The 22,051-nt window shown below is 37.7% G+C and overlaps 1 protein-coding gene across 1 annotated transcript in view; it reads right to left on the reverse strand.

The window, feature by feature from the left end:
- Positions 1-22,051, reverse strand: part of LOC108727586 (signal-induced proliferation-associated 1-like protein 1) — a 72,719-nt gene that overhangs the window by 9,076 nt on the left and 41,592 nt on the right. Inside the window, exons 2-3 of the mRNA XM_018455755.1 lie at positions 522-696; positions 27-254 (exon numbers count right to left, since the gene is read on the reverse strand). Coding sequence (XP_018311257.1) covers positions 27-254; positions 522-687 — 394 coding nt within the window. The 5' untranslated portion in view covers positions 688-696. The remainder of the gene's footprint in view (positions 1-26; positions 255-521; positions 697-22,051) is intronic.

Genomic DNA, 22,051 nt, shown 5'->3' on the forward strand with positions numbered 1-22,051 from the left:
CTCCTCCATCGCCCGTGGCGGCTTACTGCTCCACAGTCTGTTCAGCTTCAGCCGCAGCTTCGGACTGGAACCAGCGCCGGTCGGGCCGCAGACCTCGTCGACATCAAGCGGCTGGCCAGACCCGTCTTGTTGATGAACGCGACGCAAATAGTCAGCGGCGACGACGCCGCGCTGCTCCGACGGTCGAAAGTCCTGCAGCATGGCGAAGAAATTCTCGCCGCCTGTGATGGACTGCGCCACTACATCGATGCTTCCTGCGATGGGACAAGTAAAATTGAAACACCTTTACAATCTTATTCTAAAGCAGCACAGCTGATTTCTTTCAAAAATTAAACTTTAAAGGAAAATGTTAATAAATCACGAAAAATTACAGTCATATTAAAATTATATAAACTCGTGCGCACTAAAATACTCTTTCGTCCTGATAATACAATTGAATAAAAGAAGAGAAAGTGGATGTATTGCCTTACATAAGAAATTATTTTCGGAAAAAATATAAAAAAAATAAATTTGACTCGTACCATGGGAACCATACTCTCTTCTCAGAGGCGTCTCTGGCACCCGAGAGGCAGGATCCGGACTGTGTGGAAGCTCCAGACTGGAATTGGACCTGTGAAGGGCCAATCCACGACCTACGCGGTTCACCGGCCCTCCGCTGCCGCCGTTCATTGACAGACTCGCGATCATCTCTTCATTCTGTTAACACGAAAGTAAAAGAAAAACGTTAGAAACGGATAATACAACACACTTGGTACTAGGATGTCACGGATTCACATTCGGTGTTAAATACGTTCCTTCGCGTTCGTTCGAAAGCAAGAAACTGGATGGTCACCACACGGTTCAAGTGCAGATAAACTTAAGTGTCTCTAAACAAGCGCAAACTAGGACAACTAATTAGAGTTATCGAGCCTTTCGCGGTTGTACTTGGCACTTGGCACATAAACACGTGTACGTGCGTGTTATACGCACACGCACATACGAGGTAGAAGTATACCCGAGGGTACTACATATTCTCGCGACGAGTTCATTCATCCTGCGAAGTGGCTCTCGTGCCGTTGGCGACTTTTTCCCTGTCCTTCCCTCTTAATTAAATTGGCCCTTAATTACAAGCAAGGCCGACGAGGCGGTAGGAGGCAAAGAGTGGAGGTATGATGGATACTAAAAAGCTGCGACACGCTAGTTTCGCTTGTTATCGCCGGTATAACTGGATTTCTAGCTGGATAAAAATTGCATTTTTTATGTGCTTTTATTTAGTCGGAGAAAATAAAATTATTCTAGAGCAGTTTTATTATCTCCGGCTTTAGGGTACTTTCCAGCAAGAGACACAGATGACATAGCGTAATACAGTGAATTATCACATCCTTGCTGTTTGCCAATGTTAAACAAAGATGAAATGAAATCACAGTGTTACACTGTCTCTTGTTGGAAAGTTCCATTAATCTCAACAGATAGTTTTAATCGATCTTAAAGTTGAAGTTTCCTTTTTCATTTTATATCTATCTTTATGTATAATTCATATCGCGATGTATACACGTCCATCGTGTATGTAAATACATTCAAAATGTTTTTTTTATATACACATATTTCAAACTGCTGACTTCCGACTCGGTAAAATTAGAGAACGTGAATTTTGCTGCCTTCCAATTGAACTCTCCAAGGAGAGATCACGGGCGCAATCTCCCCTCTGGATCCCCGTTTCTGGCTGGTATTCGAGCTGGCGCCGTCTGGCCTTCTCTCTTTCTCTCATCCGCGGGGAGGGAGCGTTAATTAGCCCCGTTCTCGATCTTCGAAGTGCACGATTCATTGTATATCATCGTCGAAGATGCAGCATGCGCTCGCATCTACGAGCATCGCCGGGACGTAGAATCACCTGCTGCGTCTGCGACTACTCGACCGGGTTCGAATTAGCTGTGTACCGTTGACCGTTTCGCCAAACACATCCGGTGAATGGTCGTTCGCATTGTTAACCCCCTCGAGCCTTACGGGACGGCCGAGTTGAACACGCGCTGACGGGATCGGCATTGCGTGTCGCCGCCGCCACCGCTGTCACCATTGCTGATACCGCATTATTCTGGCGACACGCACCAACGTATCCGGGAACAATGCGTGCAACTCCCCGAATGTCCGGCTGTTCAGGTCGTTTTATTTAACCTTGGCAAACGTTCCCGATGTGCGGCCAGATGTCCGGATTCTCAGCGTACGAACGGACACAAAGAGAACGCGGCCTCTTTTTCAGACGCCCTCAAATGCTATCGCATACTTTTTTAAAGTGATCTTAATGCTCACCTGTGACGGAACATTTAAGTGCATTTTCCTTTTCTATATATTATCTCTTCGTTACATTTACAAAACTTCGATACTAGAACGCATTCTTTACACCAGAGTCTCTTTTTCTCTCTAAATTCTTTATATAGAATGGAATTTCCTTCTTAAAGAAGAATGGCAGAATTTTCATTCTTTAAGAGTGAGATTTCACTCCAAAGAATTTAGAGAGTTTCTCTTCTTCTCAATTAATTTCAAGAAAAAGTTAATCCAAATATCGAGTCTTTATTATAATAGTAAATTTCCACAGACCTTCCAAGGGACTCCTGTCCTAAAGACAGTGCCCTACGTTCTAAAAACGTTTCCAGAGCATATTTAGGACATAGGATGTGAATTAGGTTTATTTTACTTATTATACATTTCTTTTTACAAACGCATTTTTTATAATAAAAAGCAAAGACTCATTTAACAGTTTTATACGACTGTTAAAAACCAGTCTCAGTTTTTCCTGTCGTCACTATGTTAGTCATGGATGAAAGGTGCGGTCACGCTATTCCACGTTGCATCCGCTGTCTCGTGGCTCGCCTCATACCGGATATCATTCGCGTATAAAACGACGCGCCGCGTTTTATTCAATTTCGAGCGTCGATCGACGTGCCGAACTTCGCCCTCGGCCATGCTGCGAAGTGACGAGTGACGGGCGCGTCGCGTCGGCGAAAAAACGGGAGCTCGGACTCCGGAGGTATTCGGGCACCGAGAGCGGTCCGTGATGATCGGGGAACGTCGGTGGCCCCGTTGCATTCCGCGCATTCCGCGCGACCCTCCGCCGCACTCGCGCTCTCTTGCTCGCGCTTGTAGTTTCGTATGCACCGGATGCACGACGGCGACCCGACGTCCGCCTAGCCGGGAATGCGCGCACGTCTCAAATATTGTACCTTTCAACTGTTACCACAATAGTGAAAATTTAACCACGGACATTTCCAAGGTACCAGTGGTGAAGCTGAACTCGGCTTTACATTGCTTTTCTCGTTTACGTAACTCTACATTTATTACATATGTAACCATAGCAATTTCATATTTAATGCGCAGTTATATGCGTTTCGTGTTATAGGAATCCATATTATACAAGACTATTATTGTCAGAAATGAGAACATGTTTCTTTATTACAGAAAAATAAAAGATGATTTAATATTATAACAAGAAATTATTCTTATTTAAATAAAAAATATTCTTAAATAAAAACTTAGTATTATTCTAATATTAACGAGATTAGATTTTTTAAATTTTGAATTTAATAAAATTATTAACAAAATTAAAGTAGGGTAACTCCGACAAATACGCCGCGTTGGGATTTATGCTGTAGAAGTCAGAAAAAATAGAAGGAGTGGGGGTAATTTTCCCGTAATTACTCTGTTACATGCCTTTATGTTATATTAGTATTGTGTTATGATTTCAGTTTCTTACTGTTAATATTAATGAATTTATTATGAGTTGAATCGATTTGTCACTATAATAAGTAACGCCATCATAAGTTATAATCTACATAAAATGATTAATGTAGGACGTGTAAAAGACTTAGTGGTTATTTCGTGATACATACGTGTAGTGGAATAGTAAAGCATATTTGTATTATTAAGCATGTTTGCATTATTTGTAAATTTTTCATGAGCCGTACATCCCCCTTTCCCCCCTATGAGTAGCCATATATCCCACCCCTATAGGATAGACGGCAAAAATGCAAGGGTTTCAAAAAGTTCATTTTTTAATACGAAAAATAAATATTTCGAATTTCTAATATTTTTTTCATAGTAGTAGACAGTACAAAGTTTTTACTGATATAGTTCGTTTACTATAAACATAGTAAATAATACTTAATAAATTAAGTTTTTGATAGATGCGGCGTATATACCGGAGTTATTCTATATTGTAGAAATAATCTTATCACAAAAATGCAAATTAGATTGTTATACATTAATATATGGCAAGAATTGCACTGAACCATTTAAAAAAAGCATTATGTAGGATAATTTACTGCGAATTAATATCGTTAAACATTATGAGAAACCACGTTATTATTATGTGTATTTTCTATTTCTACGTGAAATAGTGCTTTCGTGAGTCATTAACGCGGATTATTATTGTATCGCTTATTTATATCGGTGTAGATTTATTTTTGAAATGCATTCGTGAAAGATTTAGCGTCCATCTGCGGATCGCATCTTTCGCAGGGGGGTAATAATGATGCGTACAGACTACGGCAGGCGATCGTAGAATACCAGATGCGCGCGTCTGTGGATTCGCTACCTCCCGCCTCGCACCCTACACGCGCGTGCTTGCATATGCTCGACCACGCGTGGGTGATACTTGCAGCATGTACGAGATACGTGCAGAAAACGAGTAGCCGCGACCTGCATAATACGGGTCTCTATCTCAAGGTAACGCGGTACTATCTCGCGCCAACGTCACTCGTGAATTGCGTTTAACGCAACTCCAAAGTCGTTCCTTTCTGAGGCTTTCACAGAGAAGGCTATCTTTTTTCCTCCGCTAGAGATACACGGTGTTCTAGAATTATCGGCGGTCTCATGCCTGTTTCTATCAATGTATTAAGATAATTTTAATTTTAATTTGTTCTTTATTTTTTTTTAGTTCCAAGAATTAAAAAAAAGATGAACACTATTAAATTCATAATATCAAATTATATACAATTTAAGTTATTTTGATACTTTTTCCCCAAGTGTGGAGGGTACTGTCTTTTATATTTAAAATGTATTAATATATGGACGTTGATTACTTGAAATTAACAGAAATGGATTGATTTACATTTTAGCACAGACGGAAGTTAAAGGTAACAAAATATATAACTCAAGATATATATTGGGTTGCCATTACTCTTTTGATATCTAACAGTGAAGAGTAAGATTAATCCACATTGATAAAAACAGGCATTACATAGCGACTATCACGACCCGAAAGTAAGAAAATCAGTCCCTCGATATTACGTTTATATACGAGATCGCGTTGGTATCATATATTAAATTTAATTAAATTTATCTCCTCGTATTTTTTGTCTGTCGTTTATTCCCCAAGTTTGCTACGAGATCTGTCGTTTCCTTATTTAACATTTCTATTTAAATAAATAAAAAGATATAACGTGAAGCAAACGGAAAGAGGGCGAAAAAATGAACACGACGAGATCCTGCGGGTAGCCGGCAAGGCGATAATGGAGAAGAAACTTAAGAACCAATCCCACGGTCAAGCCGAGTTGACTCATCGAGCACTCGACTCGCCAAGGACAACCGTGTCCGTAAGCTTCGTTCCGCCGGAAGGAAATACTTACGTTCGTTGTAAACAGCCGTGCCGCGATCGTATTGAGCGATAATAATTCGAATCGTACTGACTCAATCGTTAGACTTATTGTTGTGAATATGCATACAATATATCGAACATCGTGCATAAAGAAGTCACGTAACACTCACCTGTTTGGCCGCTTTAAGTTAAGACATCAAAATATGTATTTTTGAAAAAAAATGTTACATTACAAATATATATATAAAAGTTGTAGGGTTTAAAGAGGACCATTAGATGAGCTATTTAGATTTTGGGTCCCAATAAAGCCCAAAAAAAAATCAACTGGCAAAATTTGAGCATCTTGCAATTATTTTAATGATTCAATCAAATTATTTTCAAATCTGTATCTAGCTCTAAATTTTCAAATATTTCATAAAAATCGTTTTTTTCGTTTATAATTTCATTAGATTAGAGTAGAATAAAAGTTAAACTCGACAAACGTAGGATTGCAGTAATTAACAATGATTATATACACAATTCTATTATTATTAATATTCTAGAACAGCAACAGAATAAGAAACTAAGAGGATATAAAGGAGCTTCAGTGTTTTACAATTTCATGTATTTCACTGTTTCACAGCTCGTTGCGTAACATTCGTCAAGATTAAGGAATTCAGGCGATGAGCGGACGTGAATATCGACATGACGAGCTCTATGTTGCATCAGCGTGTGAACGCGCGTAATCAGGGCTTATGTGTTTCGTTTCGTCTCGTTGCGCCTTTGTTCGGCAACAGCTGTTCCGTGCGCCTCCTTCACGTGCGATCGACGGCCTTGTATACGCGATGCAGTGATTTATGCGTCGATTCCCGCGTCGGACAACGCGGGATCGTGCAACGGGAACGAGATAGGTGATTAACGCCAAACAAAAGACGTCACGCGCAGGTGCAGCGTGCGGCTGCACTTAAATGTAAATGCACCGAGCGTTATCAGCAATTATTTATTATTCCATTTATGTTAATTGGTCTCCTACTACTTGAAAAATAATAAAACGACTAAGTAAAATAATCGTGAGATTTGCGATACGTACGAAAAGAACAGTTTTGCTGTGTATATAAAAATTTAGGTAGATACAGATCTAAAAATAATTTTATTTGAACAATCGCAAAATAACTACGGGAATCTCGAACATGATAAGCGATGCTGCAAAAAATTTTGACATTCCTTGAGCAACCAGTTTGAACGTCCTGCATAATTAATTTGATGGTCGGATAAAATTATTTTCAGATCTGTATCTAACTAAATTTTTAGATCAACAAAACCGTCCATCTCTCAACGTGCATTTTCTTTTCTTAGAATCGCTGGCTTCCTCGTATAAAATAACAAGATCGTAAAATAAAATAGTTTATTTATAATGCGTTTTTTATATGTTGCTAACCGACACCGCGAGCGCGCCGATTAATGCATCCGCGCGCATTTCATGCACTTCGTCCGCGGAAGGTACGGCGACAAAGTTGGATAGGTCGAACCGAGAGAGAAAACGACAGCCGATGTTACACGTTCCACAGCCACTCTGAGAGATAAGAAGACCACCTTCGAATTACCGAGAAGCTCTCGATGTCTCGATAACCGGTCGCGGACGATCGTCATACGGATGAAGAGCGGACGGGTGGCCTTGTAGCTGATTACGATGAGTGCTCCGATACGTAAAAGGGAACCTGAATCCGAGGAGAGCCGCGGATGCCATATTTAACACATTAAGCACACGGAATGAAATAATTGTGATTACTTATGATTGGATTGCGCAAGACCGCATTACGGAAGTCGAGATCTAACACGCGACTTCCCTGCGAGCAGCGGAACCATCTCCGAAAGGATTCTGCAAGGATTTCTGATAACGTGCCAAAAAATATTCTTAATGTACGTAATCTTATCACAGCCTCATGCAGTATAAAAATAAAAAAATATTAAGATTAGCAATATAATTCCTATTTTTTTTCCTTTCAATTAAATATAAGATTGACTTATTGTCGTGAAACAAAAGTAATACATATAAATTTAAATTTATATATTCTTACGTTCAGAATAAATCTTTACTCGATGTTGTAACGCAAGATGCTGGCGCCATAGTATTTAGTGACATACAAACCGATGTTGCCAAAATTATTTTATTCTAAATTTAAGAATTTTCCATTTAAGAGTAAAATATTCCTCTTAATAATAAATATAATCGTCAAATATGATTGTCTCTATATCGATCCTATTTTATGATAGATTTATGAATAATAGCATTGAATCCGGAAATCTTTTTTGTGGGTGTATTCTGTACGCGTTCCCTATTTATTTGTAAGCCCTTTATCCGTGCACAGTGCGCATTCCGACTCCGGAAGAGCACTTATCGGCGAGAATTCAGTAAACTGAAAAAAAGAAAAAGAAATGACGAACGCAATCACGAAAGCGGCAATCCGTTCCACCCGCGATCGCCCGGCTACCTTCAGGAATTTCCTACGCTTGGTTTGCCTGGGAGAAATCCTTGGCAACACCCCGGCGTGCCGGTACATCGAATTCCTCCGTCGGCGATCAGCGAGCGTGTCGTCGCGGGATCGCGGCGAGGCCGTATACCTGCGCGACGACTTTTCCGCGCGTATACGCGCTGTGGGAATGCTCGCGGTGCGTGCAACCGCGGCGTCGAGCGAGTACGCGCGACGACGTGCGATGCGTGCGACCGCGTGTTCTCGCATCATCGCTACGGTGACCATACGTCCTTTATTGTAAAGGACAGTCCTTTATTTCAGGTAGCTGTCCTTTAGATTTATTTGTTTCTTCAAAATTCAATTTTGTCCTTTATTTTCCAATATTGTCCTTTACTATCCTTTATTTTGATATTATGGGAAATTCTTTTCTAACTAGCGTTCCAATGTCTATAATATTATATCAATGAGCAAATTTTTACGGGAAATATCTTACAGTTTTATGCATACAAATACAATTTGTTTTTGTTAATTATATTTCTTAATTTTTTAAATTAAATTTATTCAAACTAGAGTTGTTTCCATTTTTTATTATTTCAGATCAAAGGTTTGTTCCAATACAGTTGAACCAGTTTCAAACTATCAGAAAACTGTCTCTATTTAAATCTCTATTTAATTATACTGTGCAATAAAAAATGTTATAATGCACAAATTTTTGACAATCACGAACTGGTTTAAAAATATGTAGAGACAAAGCCCTAAAATTTTCAGATTTGTCCTTTATTTTCTTTAAGAAAATATGGTCACCGTAATCATCGCAGGTACAACACGCAGGTGGATCGTCCGCACTCTCTCTCTCTCTCTCTCTTGTTCTTTCGCATCGGATGTCCACTTCGATAGGTTTCACGGACGGCCCGCGCTCGTACACTATGTTCTACCGAGCAGAACCGAGCGTATTGCAGTTCACTGTCATTTCCATGCCCGGGAAGCACAAGGGAGTTAGTCTAAAATTATCGGTTCCGACATATTTATATCGTTGCGTTTGAGAAAACGAGACCAGTGAGTTGTGGAACGAAGAAAATCCAAACTCTGAAGTTCCCAAGTATACAACTTGAAAACAGTAACCCTCTAATTACGAAGACTGATCATAACAGTGTATCGTCCACGTTTTGATAAAATCCTGCGAGTGAGAAAAGATGTGTGCTATCTGATTCTAATTTACATGAATTGTCAGAAAATGTCGAATCACTCACACAGTGAATTTCTTATGATCTCTGATTAGAGTCTCTAGAAAATAATGCGTCATCTATAATGTTATGTACATACTAAAAGATCTCTATATTATTTTACGACATTAAAATGTTATCGATTAGCACGTCAGCTTCACGGAAAGTTACTGAAGTGTTGCGCAAAATCTTTTTTTCTTTCTCAAGATATAGGAAGTTTATCTGAGAATGCGCCATGTTGCGTCTTTAATAAAACAAATAAACGATCAGATATCTCGACGATCGTGGATGGGTATGCTTCATTAAATATTACACAATGTCCTTTAGATGAACCTTTCGATCGCAGGACGCTACCCTCTCAGCGCGCACATTGTGCTCGTTATTAATTAATTAATTCAAGGCATGGATTTTTTGTGCGACTAAATGCAACAAAATTTTTTATTATGTAAACAAAATATTTAGTTACCACTAAAAAATGCCTCCAATAAACAGTTTTGCTGAAGACACTAAATTTTTTTTTAGTGCCGGTATCCAATGAAGAAATCACGAGCGACGCTGCGGCGCCGCGACATCCTTTCGCACGTAGTTCTCGATAACGCGAGCACACCAGTTATCCTACAATTTCTTAAACGCCATGTGTGCGTGCACGGAACGCGCTGCCGAACTAGTTATGTAAATGTAAGCTGCGCATTCTCGACGCGATCTACGAGCGATCGGAATGTCCGTCTCAGAATGCATTCATGAATTGCATTCTTCCATAATTCTTAAACACGAACGTCAAATTAGATGTCAGATTAATTTTTGGCGATTAATTGAGAGAAGTCGACAAGAACAAATTGTGCAAACACTCGCGTTGACACGATAACTATTTTGGTCAAACAGAATTATTTTCAGATCTGTATCTCTCTCTACTTAAGTCTTTAGATACTTCAGCAAAATCCTTCTTTCCAGGTACTCTCTAAAAGTGAATCAGTGTATTATCACCGACTTCAGTCCTACACTTATAACTGTAATATCAGAGAATATTTACTGTTTTTCAGTAATAATACACTGATTTATTTTGAGAAGTTATGGTTTCTACGGATTGAATCTGCAGAAAATCATAAATGAATCAGTGTATTATTACTGAAAAACAGTAAATATTCGCTGATGACTTCAGTGCTACACTTACAACTGATGCAATCAGTAATAATACACTAATTCACTTTTAGACAGTAATATTAAGGAATATTTCATTGAAATGTCGTCGCGAAAATCGCATAAGTCGCATAAAATCCGCGTTGACTATATTCGCTTTTGTCCTTGAGCTCTCGTAAAATTAATGCAACACGAATTCTTGAAGCTAATGAAGATTAAACAGATAGAGAAGCATCGTGGAAAGTACAGTGAATTTTTCACGGGGTCGTGTGAGATAAAAATGCGTCATGATGTATCCACTCTTTTACGATGCTACTATCGTGCGCACACGTGCGATAACATGCGACTTTATTAGCCGTTGAGAGTTATCGCTGCCATATGACGAGTCGACGTCCTTATAATTCGCCAAAGAATTTTCCTCGAATATTAAATCTCGACTCTTTTAAAAGAACGAAAAGTAATTTCAAGATTACTAAAACAGAATAATTAAAGATATATCTATGCATATTAGAATTTTAATCGATAATAAAAGACTGATATTTCACACACAAATTATGTTAATACGTGCGATTTAAAAATTACATTAATTCCTATGAGTTTCTTCGATTTTTCAAACATTTAGAATTCACAAAAAATGTTAGATTTTCGAAAACAGTTTTAGATGGAATAAAACTTGTTCCCTATGGAAATTTAAAAAATTCTATCCAAGAAATAAGTGCTAACATAATCGTCAGAATTGTTGAAAATCTTTATGCAAAAAAAAGAAAAGATTGTAATGAAGAAAAGACTTCAAAGAGATTTAACTTTCACACATCCATATTTATCTGTATCTACATTCACCCTCGTGTAAGTCTATATGAAATATTCAAACCGAATATGCATATCTGCTGGTTATTAGAGTAGTATAAAAAAGACCTAAGCAATAAGACTTTTCATAATTACGCGAGTTTCCACCATGAGAAAAACCATTCGTATTCCCCCCCCTCCCCACCCGAGTACTTAGAGCATGAACATACAATCCGCATAAAAACGTGAAACATAGAATACTGCTTTACTGTTCTCGCGAAACTAACATGTCGAGTTTATAATGGTCGTTGCAGTGAAAAGCGTTTTTCCGTTGGTTTCCGCCCGTTGATTACATTCGCACCTCCTTATGCGCATTGGGAAAGTCATTATTCTTTAAATTATTTCTTACGAGAATAGATACAAGTACGTCGCTGTATTTAAGGCGTCGACGATACTAAAGGCTTTGGCAAATCACAATTCAAAAGGATTTTTTACATTTCTTGTTATTAAAAAAAATATACATATTAATAATTTTGATATCCGATATAAATAAAATACTTATGCGAGTTTCTGCGATTATTAGTGCGTAAATTAAATTATGCATTCATAACGCGATAAGATATAATTCGCAACTAATTGGGATGTACTTATAAAAAGAAATTAAAGTAAACGCAAACATTTCGACTCTGGATTTGAGTCTTCTTCAATGCGGAAGACAAGTAAAAACGATTGGTAGTTTATACTTGACTTTCGCACTGAAGAGGAGGATCAAAATATGTACTTTAATTTCATTTGGTATGTGTACGTCCAAATTAATTGCAAATCTTATCTTATCATATTATTAATCAATAATTTACTCACCAACAATCACTGAGCCGTATACAGATATTTTACTTGTATTGGCTTTATTTTTAAAACCACAAATATCACTGTTGTATTTTTTTAATTTTTACATCATTGCGTATTGTTGTATAAAATCGTTGTGTATAACTCTGAAAGAAGTGGAAGAAGTGGATGGTAACTCTTTAGCTATCCTGTACAGTAATTTCACGAGGCAATTACTCCAAGTGGCATGTGTCCAGGGTGACGGCCAAAACTTGATACACATTACAAAAAGATTAACCACAACGCTGACTGCCAGCGGCACGCATCCTCTGCGAGTTTCTGGCGAGAAAGAAATTCCTAGCGCGCGGCGAACATTAATTTCGCGGCCGGTTTTTGCGAACCTGACGAGCGACGTGGCGTGCGCGTTCATACCCGCCAACGTAATAACCATTAATGCCTTGGATACGCTCGGAAAAGTCCCTTTTTCCTCTTCTGTCAGCCACGCGGCAGCGAAAACGTCAGTCGGGCCGACTAGTGTTTTTCGTGAGAGTCCTCGAGCGTGAAAATCTCGCCAAAGGAAGCGGCCGAGGCGATAGCAAGAAATATTCTGTTATCGCGACTAGGAACTCACGACTCGATTATCACGTATAAGAACGAGAATGAACGCTAATTATTTCCTGAAGAGAATAAACTAACGCATAGCCGCTCACTAAATTTCCCGTTAGAGAGACTGTTAATTATCGCAAAAAGATTATGCGTGAACAAATACCGATATAGACGTCAATAAACAACCGAGCGACCGAGAACTTTTTAATTGTGACACCAGATACTTGCGGTAAGCTCATCAATCTTGAGTTACAATCATCGAATAATGCGACAATTTCCTAGCAGAGGTTGCCGTCTTAACGAACTTCCTTCGGAAGTCTGAATGAATGAGTGATGTTTCAGATAAAGCAATTAATTGTACCTAATTATTTGGTTAACAAGAACTCAACACGCTGTGACAAAATATGCCACAATTCTTATCAACGAGAAGATAACTCTCTGCTTTCTCAAGATTATAATTACTTTACACTATCAAGATTATAATTGCATTTATGAAAGCATTTAAAATATTTGAAACATGTGTTTAAATGAAAATTTTCCCATTTTATCTTAATTATTTTAAAACATGTTTTATACTTCTTGTTGGAATAATTTTTGATTCCATGTTCTAAATTGCCGCCAAATTTTTTGTATTACTTTTAAATATATACAATACAGAAAAATTTGTTCATATCTTTTTTATTTTGTTAAAAAATATGTGTAATACATTCTTAATCACCATCTTGATTTTTAAGGGTAAAATTGAGATTACTTATTGACTCGCCTCGTATATTAAATTACTTAGGTAAGGAATGAATTATAGTTATCTGATAAGTTGTTAAGAGATGAAAATCCTAATACACGCATAAGACATGCGATAACAAATTGCGGTGTTCTAATAGCCAATGGCGAGAGTACGTGTGCGAGCGTAGCTGATTACGGAATCGCAATTCTCTCTTTCCTCGATTTATACCTTCCCTACAACGTAATGTTCGTAACGTAACGTTCCTGACGCGAGCGCATCGAAGCGGAGCGTCCGGTTGTGGATTAATTGGCGTAATGCGATTCAAATTTGCCCAATTAAAAATTATAATTCTCCCATTGTGCGGAGGACATGAAACATGTAAAGCGGAATTACGATGTAAATACGTTGAGCCAGCGTTACAACGGGCGTAGAAGGAAATAGAATGTGTGTATCGCGTACGGACGTCATCAGAATTTCTCCATGGACGCAAGAATCGGAATTTCTCTTGTTAGATACTATAATGTTAATTACAATTTGATTCTCATTACTTTCACAGCTAGACCCGTTAGGATTGTGCGAATAGGCTGCTCTTGATTATACCCAATTAATATTCATTAGCGAATTCAGTGACGTGACTCAATATTAGCAAGACTCGAGTATAACGTTTCTCATTGTTTTCGCGGTATTTGCAGCATAGTGTTGGACGCGGAACACGTTCGACATTATCACGTAACTATATAGCGTAACGTTTCCTGCGCCCGATGTGGACGACGTAATGAGAAGTCCAATAATATACCGCATTACTCAATGCGGGGTATCGGAAATCGAGTGGCGCGCGAGGGACTGATTGCAGAAGACGTGTATATGTTAGCATATACGCATATATGTTAGCGAATTCAAGGACGTCGGCGCGTTTCGCATACCGGCTAATTACGCGCCTGTCTCACGGGCGACGCACCTCCGTGTGCGTGCACGCATGACGGTCCATTGCAAGTCGGGAGAGAAGAACAGAGAGCAGTCAAAACTAGAGATTCTCAAGTAAGAGACACTGTAGATTTGCTCGCGTCGCAAGCTCCAACATACTCCAACATCAGGGTTGGAAAAACCCGGGCTTTTTTAAAAAAAAACTCAACCCACACACACACACACACTGGGTTTTATGGGGGTTTTATTGGGTTTTATTGGGGTTTTCGGGTTTTTTGGGTTTTTTTTTTGGCAAAATTGATTATTTGATATTTTTTTTCACGTAATATTTAATTTACGTTGTATTTGTCATTATTCACTTTATTATCACTATCTTAATACTTTTATATGCAGAATGATTAGTGGGATCATAGTGTATAAAAAAAATTATACAATTTTGTTTAAAAAAATGGAGGTGATCTATATATCTTTTTAGCGCCTCCATCTAGAAGAAAGACAACATGACCAAAATACGTCCCCCTTGAAACTATTCCTCTTTCATCTGAAACATTTTCCTATCTCCAAAACTGTGAGTTCCTATCTTCAAAACTGTTATTCGAGTGGCCGGTCTTAAGTGACTCACCCTGTATATATCTTAAAATTGATATATGTTAAAATCATCACTTCAGTTATAGTTTAGTATACATATATTCATTAAATATTTATAAATACGTTCCTTTTATGTGTTTAAAAAATTTATTTTTCTACAATTTCAATAAAACCCAAAAAAACCCACAAATTGCGGGTTTTTTTAAGTGGGTAAAACTCAAAAAAACCCCCTGAGTTTTTTTTGGGGTGGGTATAATAATGCCAACCCTGTCCAACATGCTCCTACCATAGCTCTTACTCACTCCAACGCGTTTGATAGAGTGAGTAAGAGCTATGGTAGGAGCATATTGGAACACGTTGGAGCATGCGACGCGAACAAACCTTTATGTTCCGCCACATTTTTCAGGACCTGCTTAAGATAGAATGAGATAATCTAGTTCACTTCTTGTTATATATGTAAAATTCTTAATATATGTAAAATTCTTTGTTAAGCTGGAAACACAATAGATACAGGCAATAGGAATAGGGAACAGGAAATAACGAGCCGTCTCTCTAATCAGAGCTCTGAGGTATAAGTTCGATATTATACTTCAGAGCTCTGATTGGACGGCTCGTTATTTTTTGCTTTTAGTTTCTTGATTATTGCCTATGCCTATTGTGTTTCCAGCTTTAGATTCTTTGTTTCCTTATTTTCGTATGCTTGCAATATAGCTGACAGTGCCTTGAACTGAAAACTTATCGAGAACTCGATACAGTAAAATAACAAATGTTTCTAATATGCTCGGGCGTTCATGCTTGTGCACGATGTATATTAAAACGTGAGCGGAGCACAATGATGAGCCATAAAGTCAGTGGCGCATCAAACGCGCCTCTCTTTGTAAAAAGGCCGCACTCGGCCGTAACGGGTAATGATTACTGGTAGACAATAAAAGGCAGCGCGGGAGGAGAATCCGCGTAATGACGAATGCGGTGTTTATCGGCAAAGTGCATTTCGAAGTAGCGTTCCCTCGACGATAAGTCCGGTACATCATTCTGACACGTGGGAAAAGAATTAATTGCACGCGCGCCCGCCGTACTATCTTACGGCCCTTAACCGCGATACCGTACCTTCGCTAAGAAATGAACTTAATATCTCGCAGCGGGATGTGCGAGATGTAAGGCTAGCGAATTGCAAGCTCGTGCTCTGACGATATTATCTGATGGAGCAACGATTGGCTGCTGCGTTACTTACTTGTGCCCAGAATTACTTCGTCAAAACCTTAACAGCGAATATCGTATTTATCCGTATTGAAAGAACGATTTTGCTAAATTATCTAAAAGTATGAGTATACAGTATGCGCAAAAAAAATGCGACTCTCTTTTAATCACTATTATGTTTGCTGAGTATGACACAGTAACGCAGTGATTGCAATTAAAGGAAATCATATCGAATAAATATTTGGTAGAAGGACAAAATATTTGTGTTATAATCAAATTTGCCCCCGTCCACTCACTTTATTTAACTAAACCGACAACTGAAGTGTTAGTTGTGAGAGTCGTATTTTTTTTTTGGCGCATACTGTATAGATACAGATTTGAAAATAAATTTTGTCAAGATAATTATGTAGGACACTCAAATATGATGAACAAGAAATTTTGACATTCTAGCAATTAGTTTGAGCGTTCAACGTAATTATTTTGATAACAAACAAAATTTATTTTCAGATCTATATATCCGTCCAAATTTTTAGATACTTCGACAAAATCGTTCTTTCCGTGTACAGTTATGTGAATAAATTGGGTTAATAATGCAAATTGGTATGCACGTAGTCACGAATTAATCGCCATTATCTGTGCAAGCCCGACTAGCACAAAACGCATAATTAGCCAAGTAATTAGGTGTATCTAATTTCCTTTAATCGTACGACGATGTTAATCGTTTCCATATAGCTAGTGGGCATTGTGCTCTGAATACTTAGATAACGTTAATCGAAGCAAATACCAATGATGTTAGCTCGGTGAGCCGACAGCGAGTGAACATTTGCGAGTTAACGAGATCACGTCGGTTTCGCGTGTGCCTGCGGTGACAATTAATACAGGGAAATAGATACAACGTGCATCCTTAGCTATTTGGTTTCCACGAAGCATTCGTAATCGTCGGAGCTGCGTGGAGAAAAAAGAGATCTAGGATGACGAACCTGCGCGACCAGTCGGTCCCATCGCGACACCCGACTTATTGGTCGTCGACCACATTACATTCCGTAATGGGCGAAGCTAAGCTGCTTGTTGTTCAGCAGCCAGCGTGATGATCCCACATCAGACACAGAAAAACAACCGAGGTGTTTTATGATTTCTCGAATGAATCTTGCGAGACATCCTCTCTCGCTTTATGTTAAATCCGGAATGTGTGAGTGGAATGCAAACAAACTCTTCATTAAGAAAATATAGAATCCTTAATCTGTTCGTTATGCTTTAGAACTCTGCATGGAAACGAATATCATTTTCTTCATACAATAACTAGTAGGTATATCGAATGTCTTTTAATGTTATCTTCAATTTTTTTATCATTTCTGTATAAATATTAGTCGAAATGAACTTTTTTTAATCCGGGAATAGTGAGATGTTTTTACACGACAATAAAAGTTATTATTATTAACAATATATTGTAAATTATTGATTGTTTTTCGATTTATTAGTATTTGAAAACATTCTGCATATGAATTTAATCAAAATTTTCTGGAAAAAATAAGAAATCAACAAAGTTAAACGAAATAAGCATGTTAAGTAATCTTTCTAAAAAGATTTTCATAAATTCTTCTCTATTGTGAGGTTTTGATGAAAATGCATATTTACAGGCTCTTTAAGAATAGCTATTAAAAAAGAAAAATATATATTAAACAATATTCATACAAAACAATATTATAAAATTCACATTTATTCGCCACACTGCTGGAGTGTAAAAATACTTGTCGTTTACATAAGAAGATCAGGTGAGTATTCCTCAAGACTTAATAAAAATCATTTGAAATATTATTTGTGAAAACTGCTGCAGCAGCGATACGTAAATGTGTTTAAAAATACCAATATTTTCATATACATGCTACTTTAATTTGAGAAAATGCATATTTCATGATGTAGACGCTTAAGGATCAAAAAAGACTGTCTCAACATCAGCGGCGAGTATTATTATGCAAAGAAGATTCGAGAACCATTACTCTCTAGGAAGAACGCGTAGCTGAGCGAAACTACTTGCACTTGTTGGAGTAACAGATCGCAGGCTGTTCGCACGCTTTAATCCGACAATGCAGACGATAAGTTAACGGTATATCGACGTATCGAGCGACTGTGCGTATACAACAAGCACAAGACCATCAATCACGGGCACCGTTTCGAAGACGACGAGCAATAAGAGGAGAGATGAAGCAAGGAGCAAGAGCAGAAGAAGACGGAGGAAAAGGAGAAGGTTCACGAGGCCAGATGTAATCGAGATCATCATGCTTCGTGAAAAAAAACAAGAAGAAACACCAAGGGCAATCACTCTAGACCGTCATGCGGTTACATCACGCGGAGCATCGGCCTCGCAACTCTTTTTCTACGCGACTTGCGGACATATGCGAAATTTTCTTGTTAGCGTTCGCGAAGGAGGTCTGTTCTATCGATCGCAGAGGCGATTCTGTCTCTCTGTGAAAATTGTTGAAATAAAAGAAAAGTTAAACATGACATGAACTTGATAAATCACGCGGAGAAGAAAGAATTTGTAAAAATTAATTCATAAAACGTATACAAATTAATACATAATCTACTAATTCAAATATGTTGAATCAAGTAAATAAAAAAAAATAGAAAACAAAATAGGCTGTTGTTATTTAATTAATTTACTGAATCTCTCTTGAATAGATTAGATTATTTTTCAGAATTTTTTTTATTATTATTAATTTTATTATGGAAGTATATTTTTTTTAATATATAATCTACTAATTCAAATGCGTGAATAGAACACATAAAATAAAATAGAAAATTGATTGTTGTTATTTATGATTAATTTGATGTAGACTTGAATTACATTAGATTATTTTCTAGTAGTTTTATTATTACTGGTTTTATTACGGAAGTGTATTAAAATTCTTGCGCAATTATATCCGTGAGAGTCAGTTATAAGATTGAATTAAACCGTAGCTGACTGCGACATTCGGGAGCCATTTATTATTTCTGCGTGATACATCGCGATACTTTACTGCTGACACACGACGGATATTTCACGGTCTCGCAATGGGATATCTTCGAATTTATGAACCGGACGAGATATTACTGTATACCAGGATGCATTAAAGCTCGCTACAGGTGTCTCGAAACTAAAATCAACTTCCGATTAGCAAGGTTTTATAATTGTGTTTACTACCATTAATTTCGCTATTTCTAGAAATTCTGAAATATTTATCTTTCGCAGCGTTAATGGCAAGTGTAAAGCCGTTTGTTCGAGTAAAAATACACATATTACGATTAATCAAAATTTGCGACAATTAAAATCACGATAAAATTCGAGCGCACATACACGATAATCATTGCAATCGCACGTGTCATTTGTCCAATCGCCGTTGATTCGGTCCGGGTGGGCGACGGTAAAAAGAGAAAAAAAAAAACTTTCATGCGAAGTTCGACGATGTCGTGAAAATTTCATTTGCAAGTCAAATATCGAACCGCCGCGTCCGTTCTGAATCCGATAGTTGCCGCGTTCCGGCATGCGGTTCGGTAAGGTTTCAGGAATGTACCCTCTCAATTCAGGACAATCGGACGGGAATGCGAGGACCGTCGGCGTCGTCGGTTCCGCATCGTCGGGAGAGGAACGAGGAGAGCCCCCGCGTGTGTGGAATTTCTCTCTCTTTCTCTTTCTCTCCGTCTCCGCCGACAGTGAGTCATCCACGAGGCCTATGCATCGCGTCGCGTCGCGTCGCGCGACGGACCTTGAGTGCGTAGTGCACGGATACTCGATAGGCTATCGATATACAATCCCTTGTGATTTCTCCGAGAGGTCTCGTCAATAAATATTTAGCCCCACGCAAGCGACATATGAGATATTATGAAGCCAACGATTTTAATTTCAATAACAATTTGATTCTCAGATGAATTCGGAGTTGATTATATATTATATATTTAATATTTTTCTTTGAAGAAATTATTGAGTAATTAACTGTGTGTGAATTTGAATAAGACTAAGATTTCCGCGGGGACATCTGTGGCGGAAATGATATTTCTACATTGTTCATTAAAAATTGTCTATTAATAAAATCATAATGATTTAGAAATTAAAATATAGACGCAGTATTTTTTTTAAGCATTTCTAATCGTACCTCGGTCTTCTTCGCGAATCGAGGTTCATCCGCAGCATCCGCGGTCAACGCGTCATTTCGCGGCAAATTCACTTTCTCGTCCTCGCCGTCATTCTTCTCTTTTTTCTGCTTCTTCGGCGACGGCGTCAAACACGTCATCGCGTGCATAATGCCGCGAATTATAATTTTCGACATTGTAACGCGCGAGCGAACAATCTGGTAGTTGCCCTGCCGATGGTCATAGTTGAACTGAGCAAGACCACGAAGTGGATTCGTACGATTAACAATAGCAGAATCGCGCGCGAGTCTGTTCATGCAGTGCGCGCGGAGTAAACGTGCACCGACATGTTCCGCCTCACAGAGGGGGAATGAACTAGCCGTTCGTGTAACCAGAGGATATCTGAATCTTCACAACCCTTCTCCAGCATCATCGTAATCTCAGTTTGATAATCGAACCGATAATTCCACTTTTCCACCGGAATTATATGCGGCGTTCGACTTCATATTGACGTTTTAAGAATGCTATCATTGATTGGAATTTATGATACCTCAGTTCTGAGTTTATAAGTCATAATAACATGAAATTTTTAGAATATTTTAAATTATATTTGGATTCAAATTTTATCAATAAATTTTTCAAAGTTTCAAATTATTTTAAAACTTTGTTAAATGACAGAATAGTTCTGAAAATAATTACGTTTATAGTATTTGGAGTTTATCATTAACTATAGTTCGAGTTATTATTAATTTAAGCTATTTTAATAAAATTAAAACAGATTAAACATACATCATATTAATATATGACACACTAATATTACAGTTATTGTAGGCAGTCTCCTAACATTGTCAAAGTTTTAAATTATTTTAAACTTTGACATTGCAATGATAGAATAGTTGTGAAAGTAATTACGATTATTATTTTTGGAGTTCGTCATAATTAAGTCATTAATGATTCAAGCTATTTTAATAAAATTAAAACAGATTAAACTTACGTTATATAAATATATGACACTAATATTACAGTTATACATTATTACAAGCATTCGATTCTTTGATAATATAATATATAATATCTTACATATATATATATATATATATATTATGATATCTCTCAAGATTACTGTAAGTATATTGTATAATAATAAAATCTTATTTATCAATAAGATAATTGTTATATTTTATAGACCGATAAATATTCTATAAATATTTTAATAAGCGAGTAAATCAGTTTATATCTTACTATATCGTTTTAGTAATACGGCGATAAAGATACGAATATCAAATCCAAATAAAGGCACAGTTGCGAGAAAAAAAATACTCAGGTACGAATTGCTCCGTCTTTTTTTTATCACGATAATATATCAACCCTCGTAACATATTATTGATATCCGGATATCCGGTGTATATCTATCACATGTGGTATTTTGTACATGGAGATACGTGTTATCTCGTATTAGGTTTTGAACCAATCGGCACTATCAATAACGATCCGCTCGGCGGTCGATTGTAGAAGAAACAACATGTGGATTCAATCGATTACCAGTTAAAGTAACAAATTTACTTTATAAAAATTAGGATGAAGAACTTTGCAACGAATAAAAGTTAGCGTCGATATCACGGCAGCTTGTGTGAAGAATTCAATTCGCGAGGAGAAATACTCGCAGCATCAAATTCGATCGAAATGTAATTTTATCGGAGCAAGTACATCATTGGTCACTTTGTAAGTTTCAACAAGTTTAGAGCTAATTACTTATCGTACTTCCATGGCTCGGTTGCGGCTGCATCGCAAAAAAAAAACTCTTTCGCTTTCGCCTCTGAAAGGGCCCTATTTACACTTTCAGCCACGTTGAAAGAGCTGTCGGGACGTGACACATCTGCAAAACAGGAGTGGTTTATAGGATCAGCCCTTT

This window comes from Mycetomoellerius zeteki, unplaced genomic scaffold (genome assembly GCF_001594055.1).
Source record: "Mycetomoellerius zeteki isolate Tzet28-1 unplaced genomic scaffold, Tzet1.0 scaffold51, whole genome shotgun sequence".
Classification (NCBI taxonomy): domain Eukaryota; kingdom Metazoa; phylum Arthropoda; class Insecta; order Hymenoptera; family Formicidae; genus Mycetomoellerius; species Mycetomoellerius zeteki.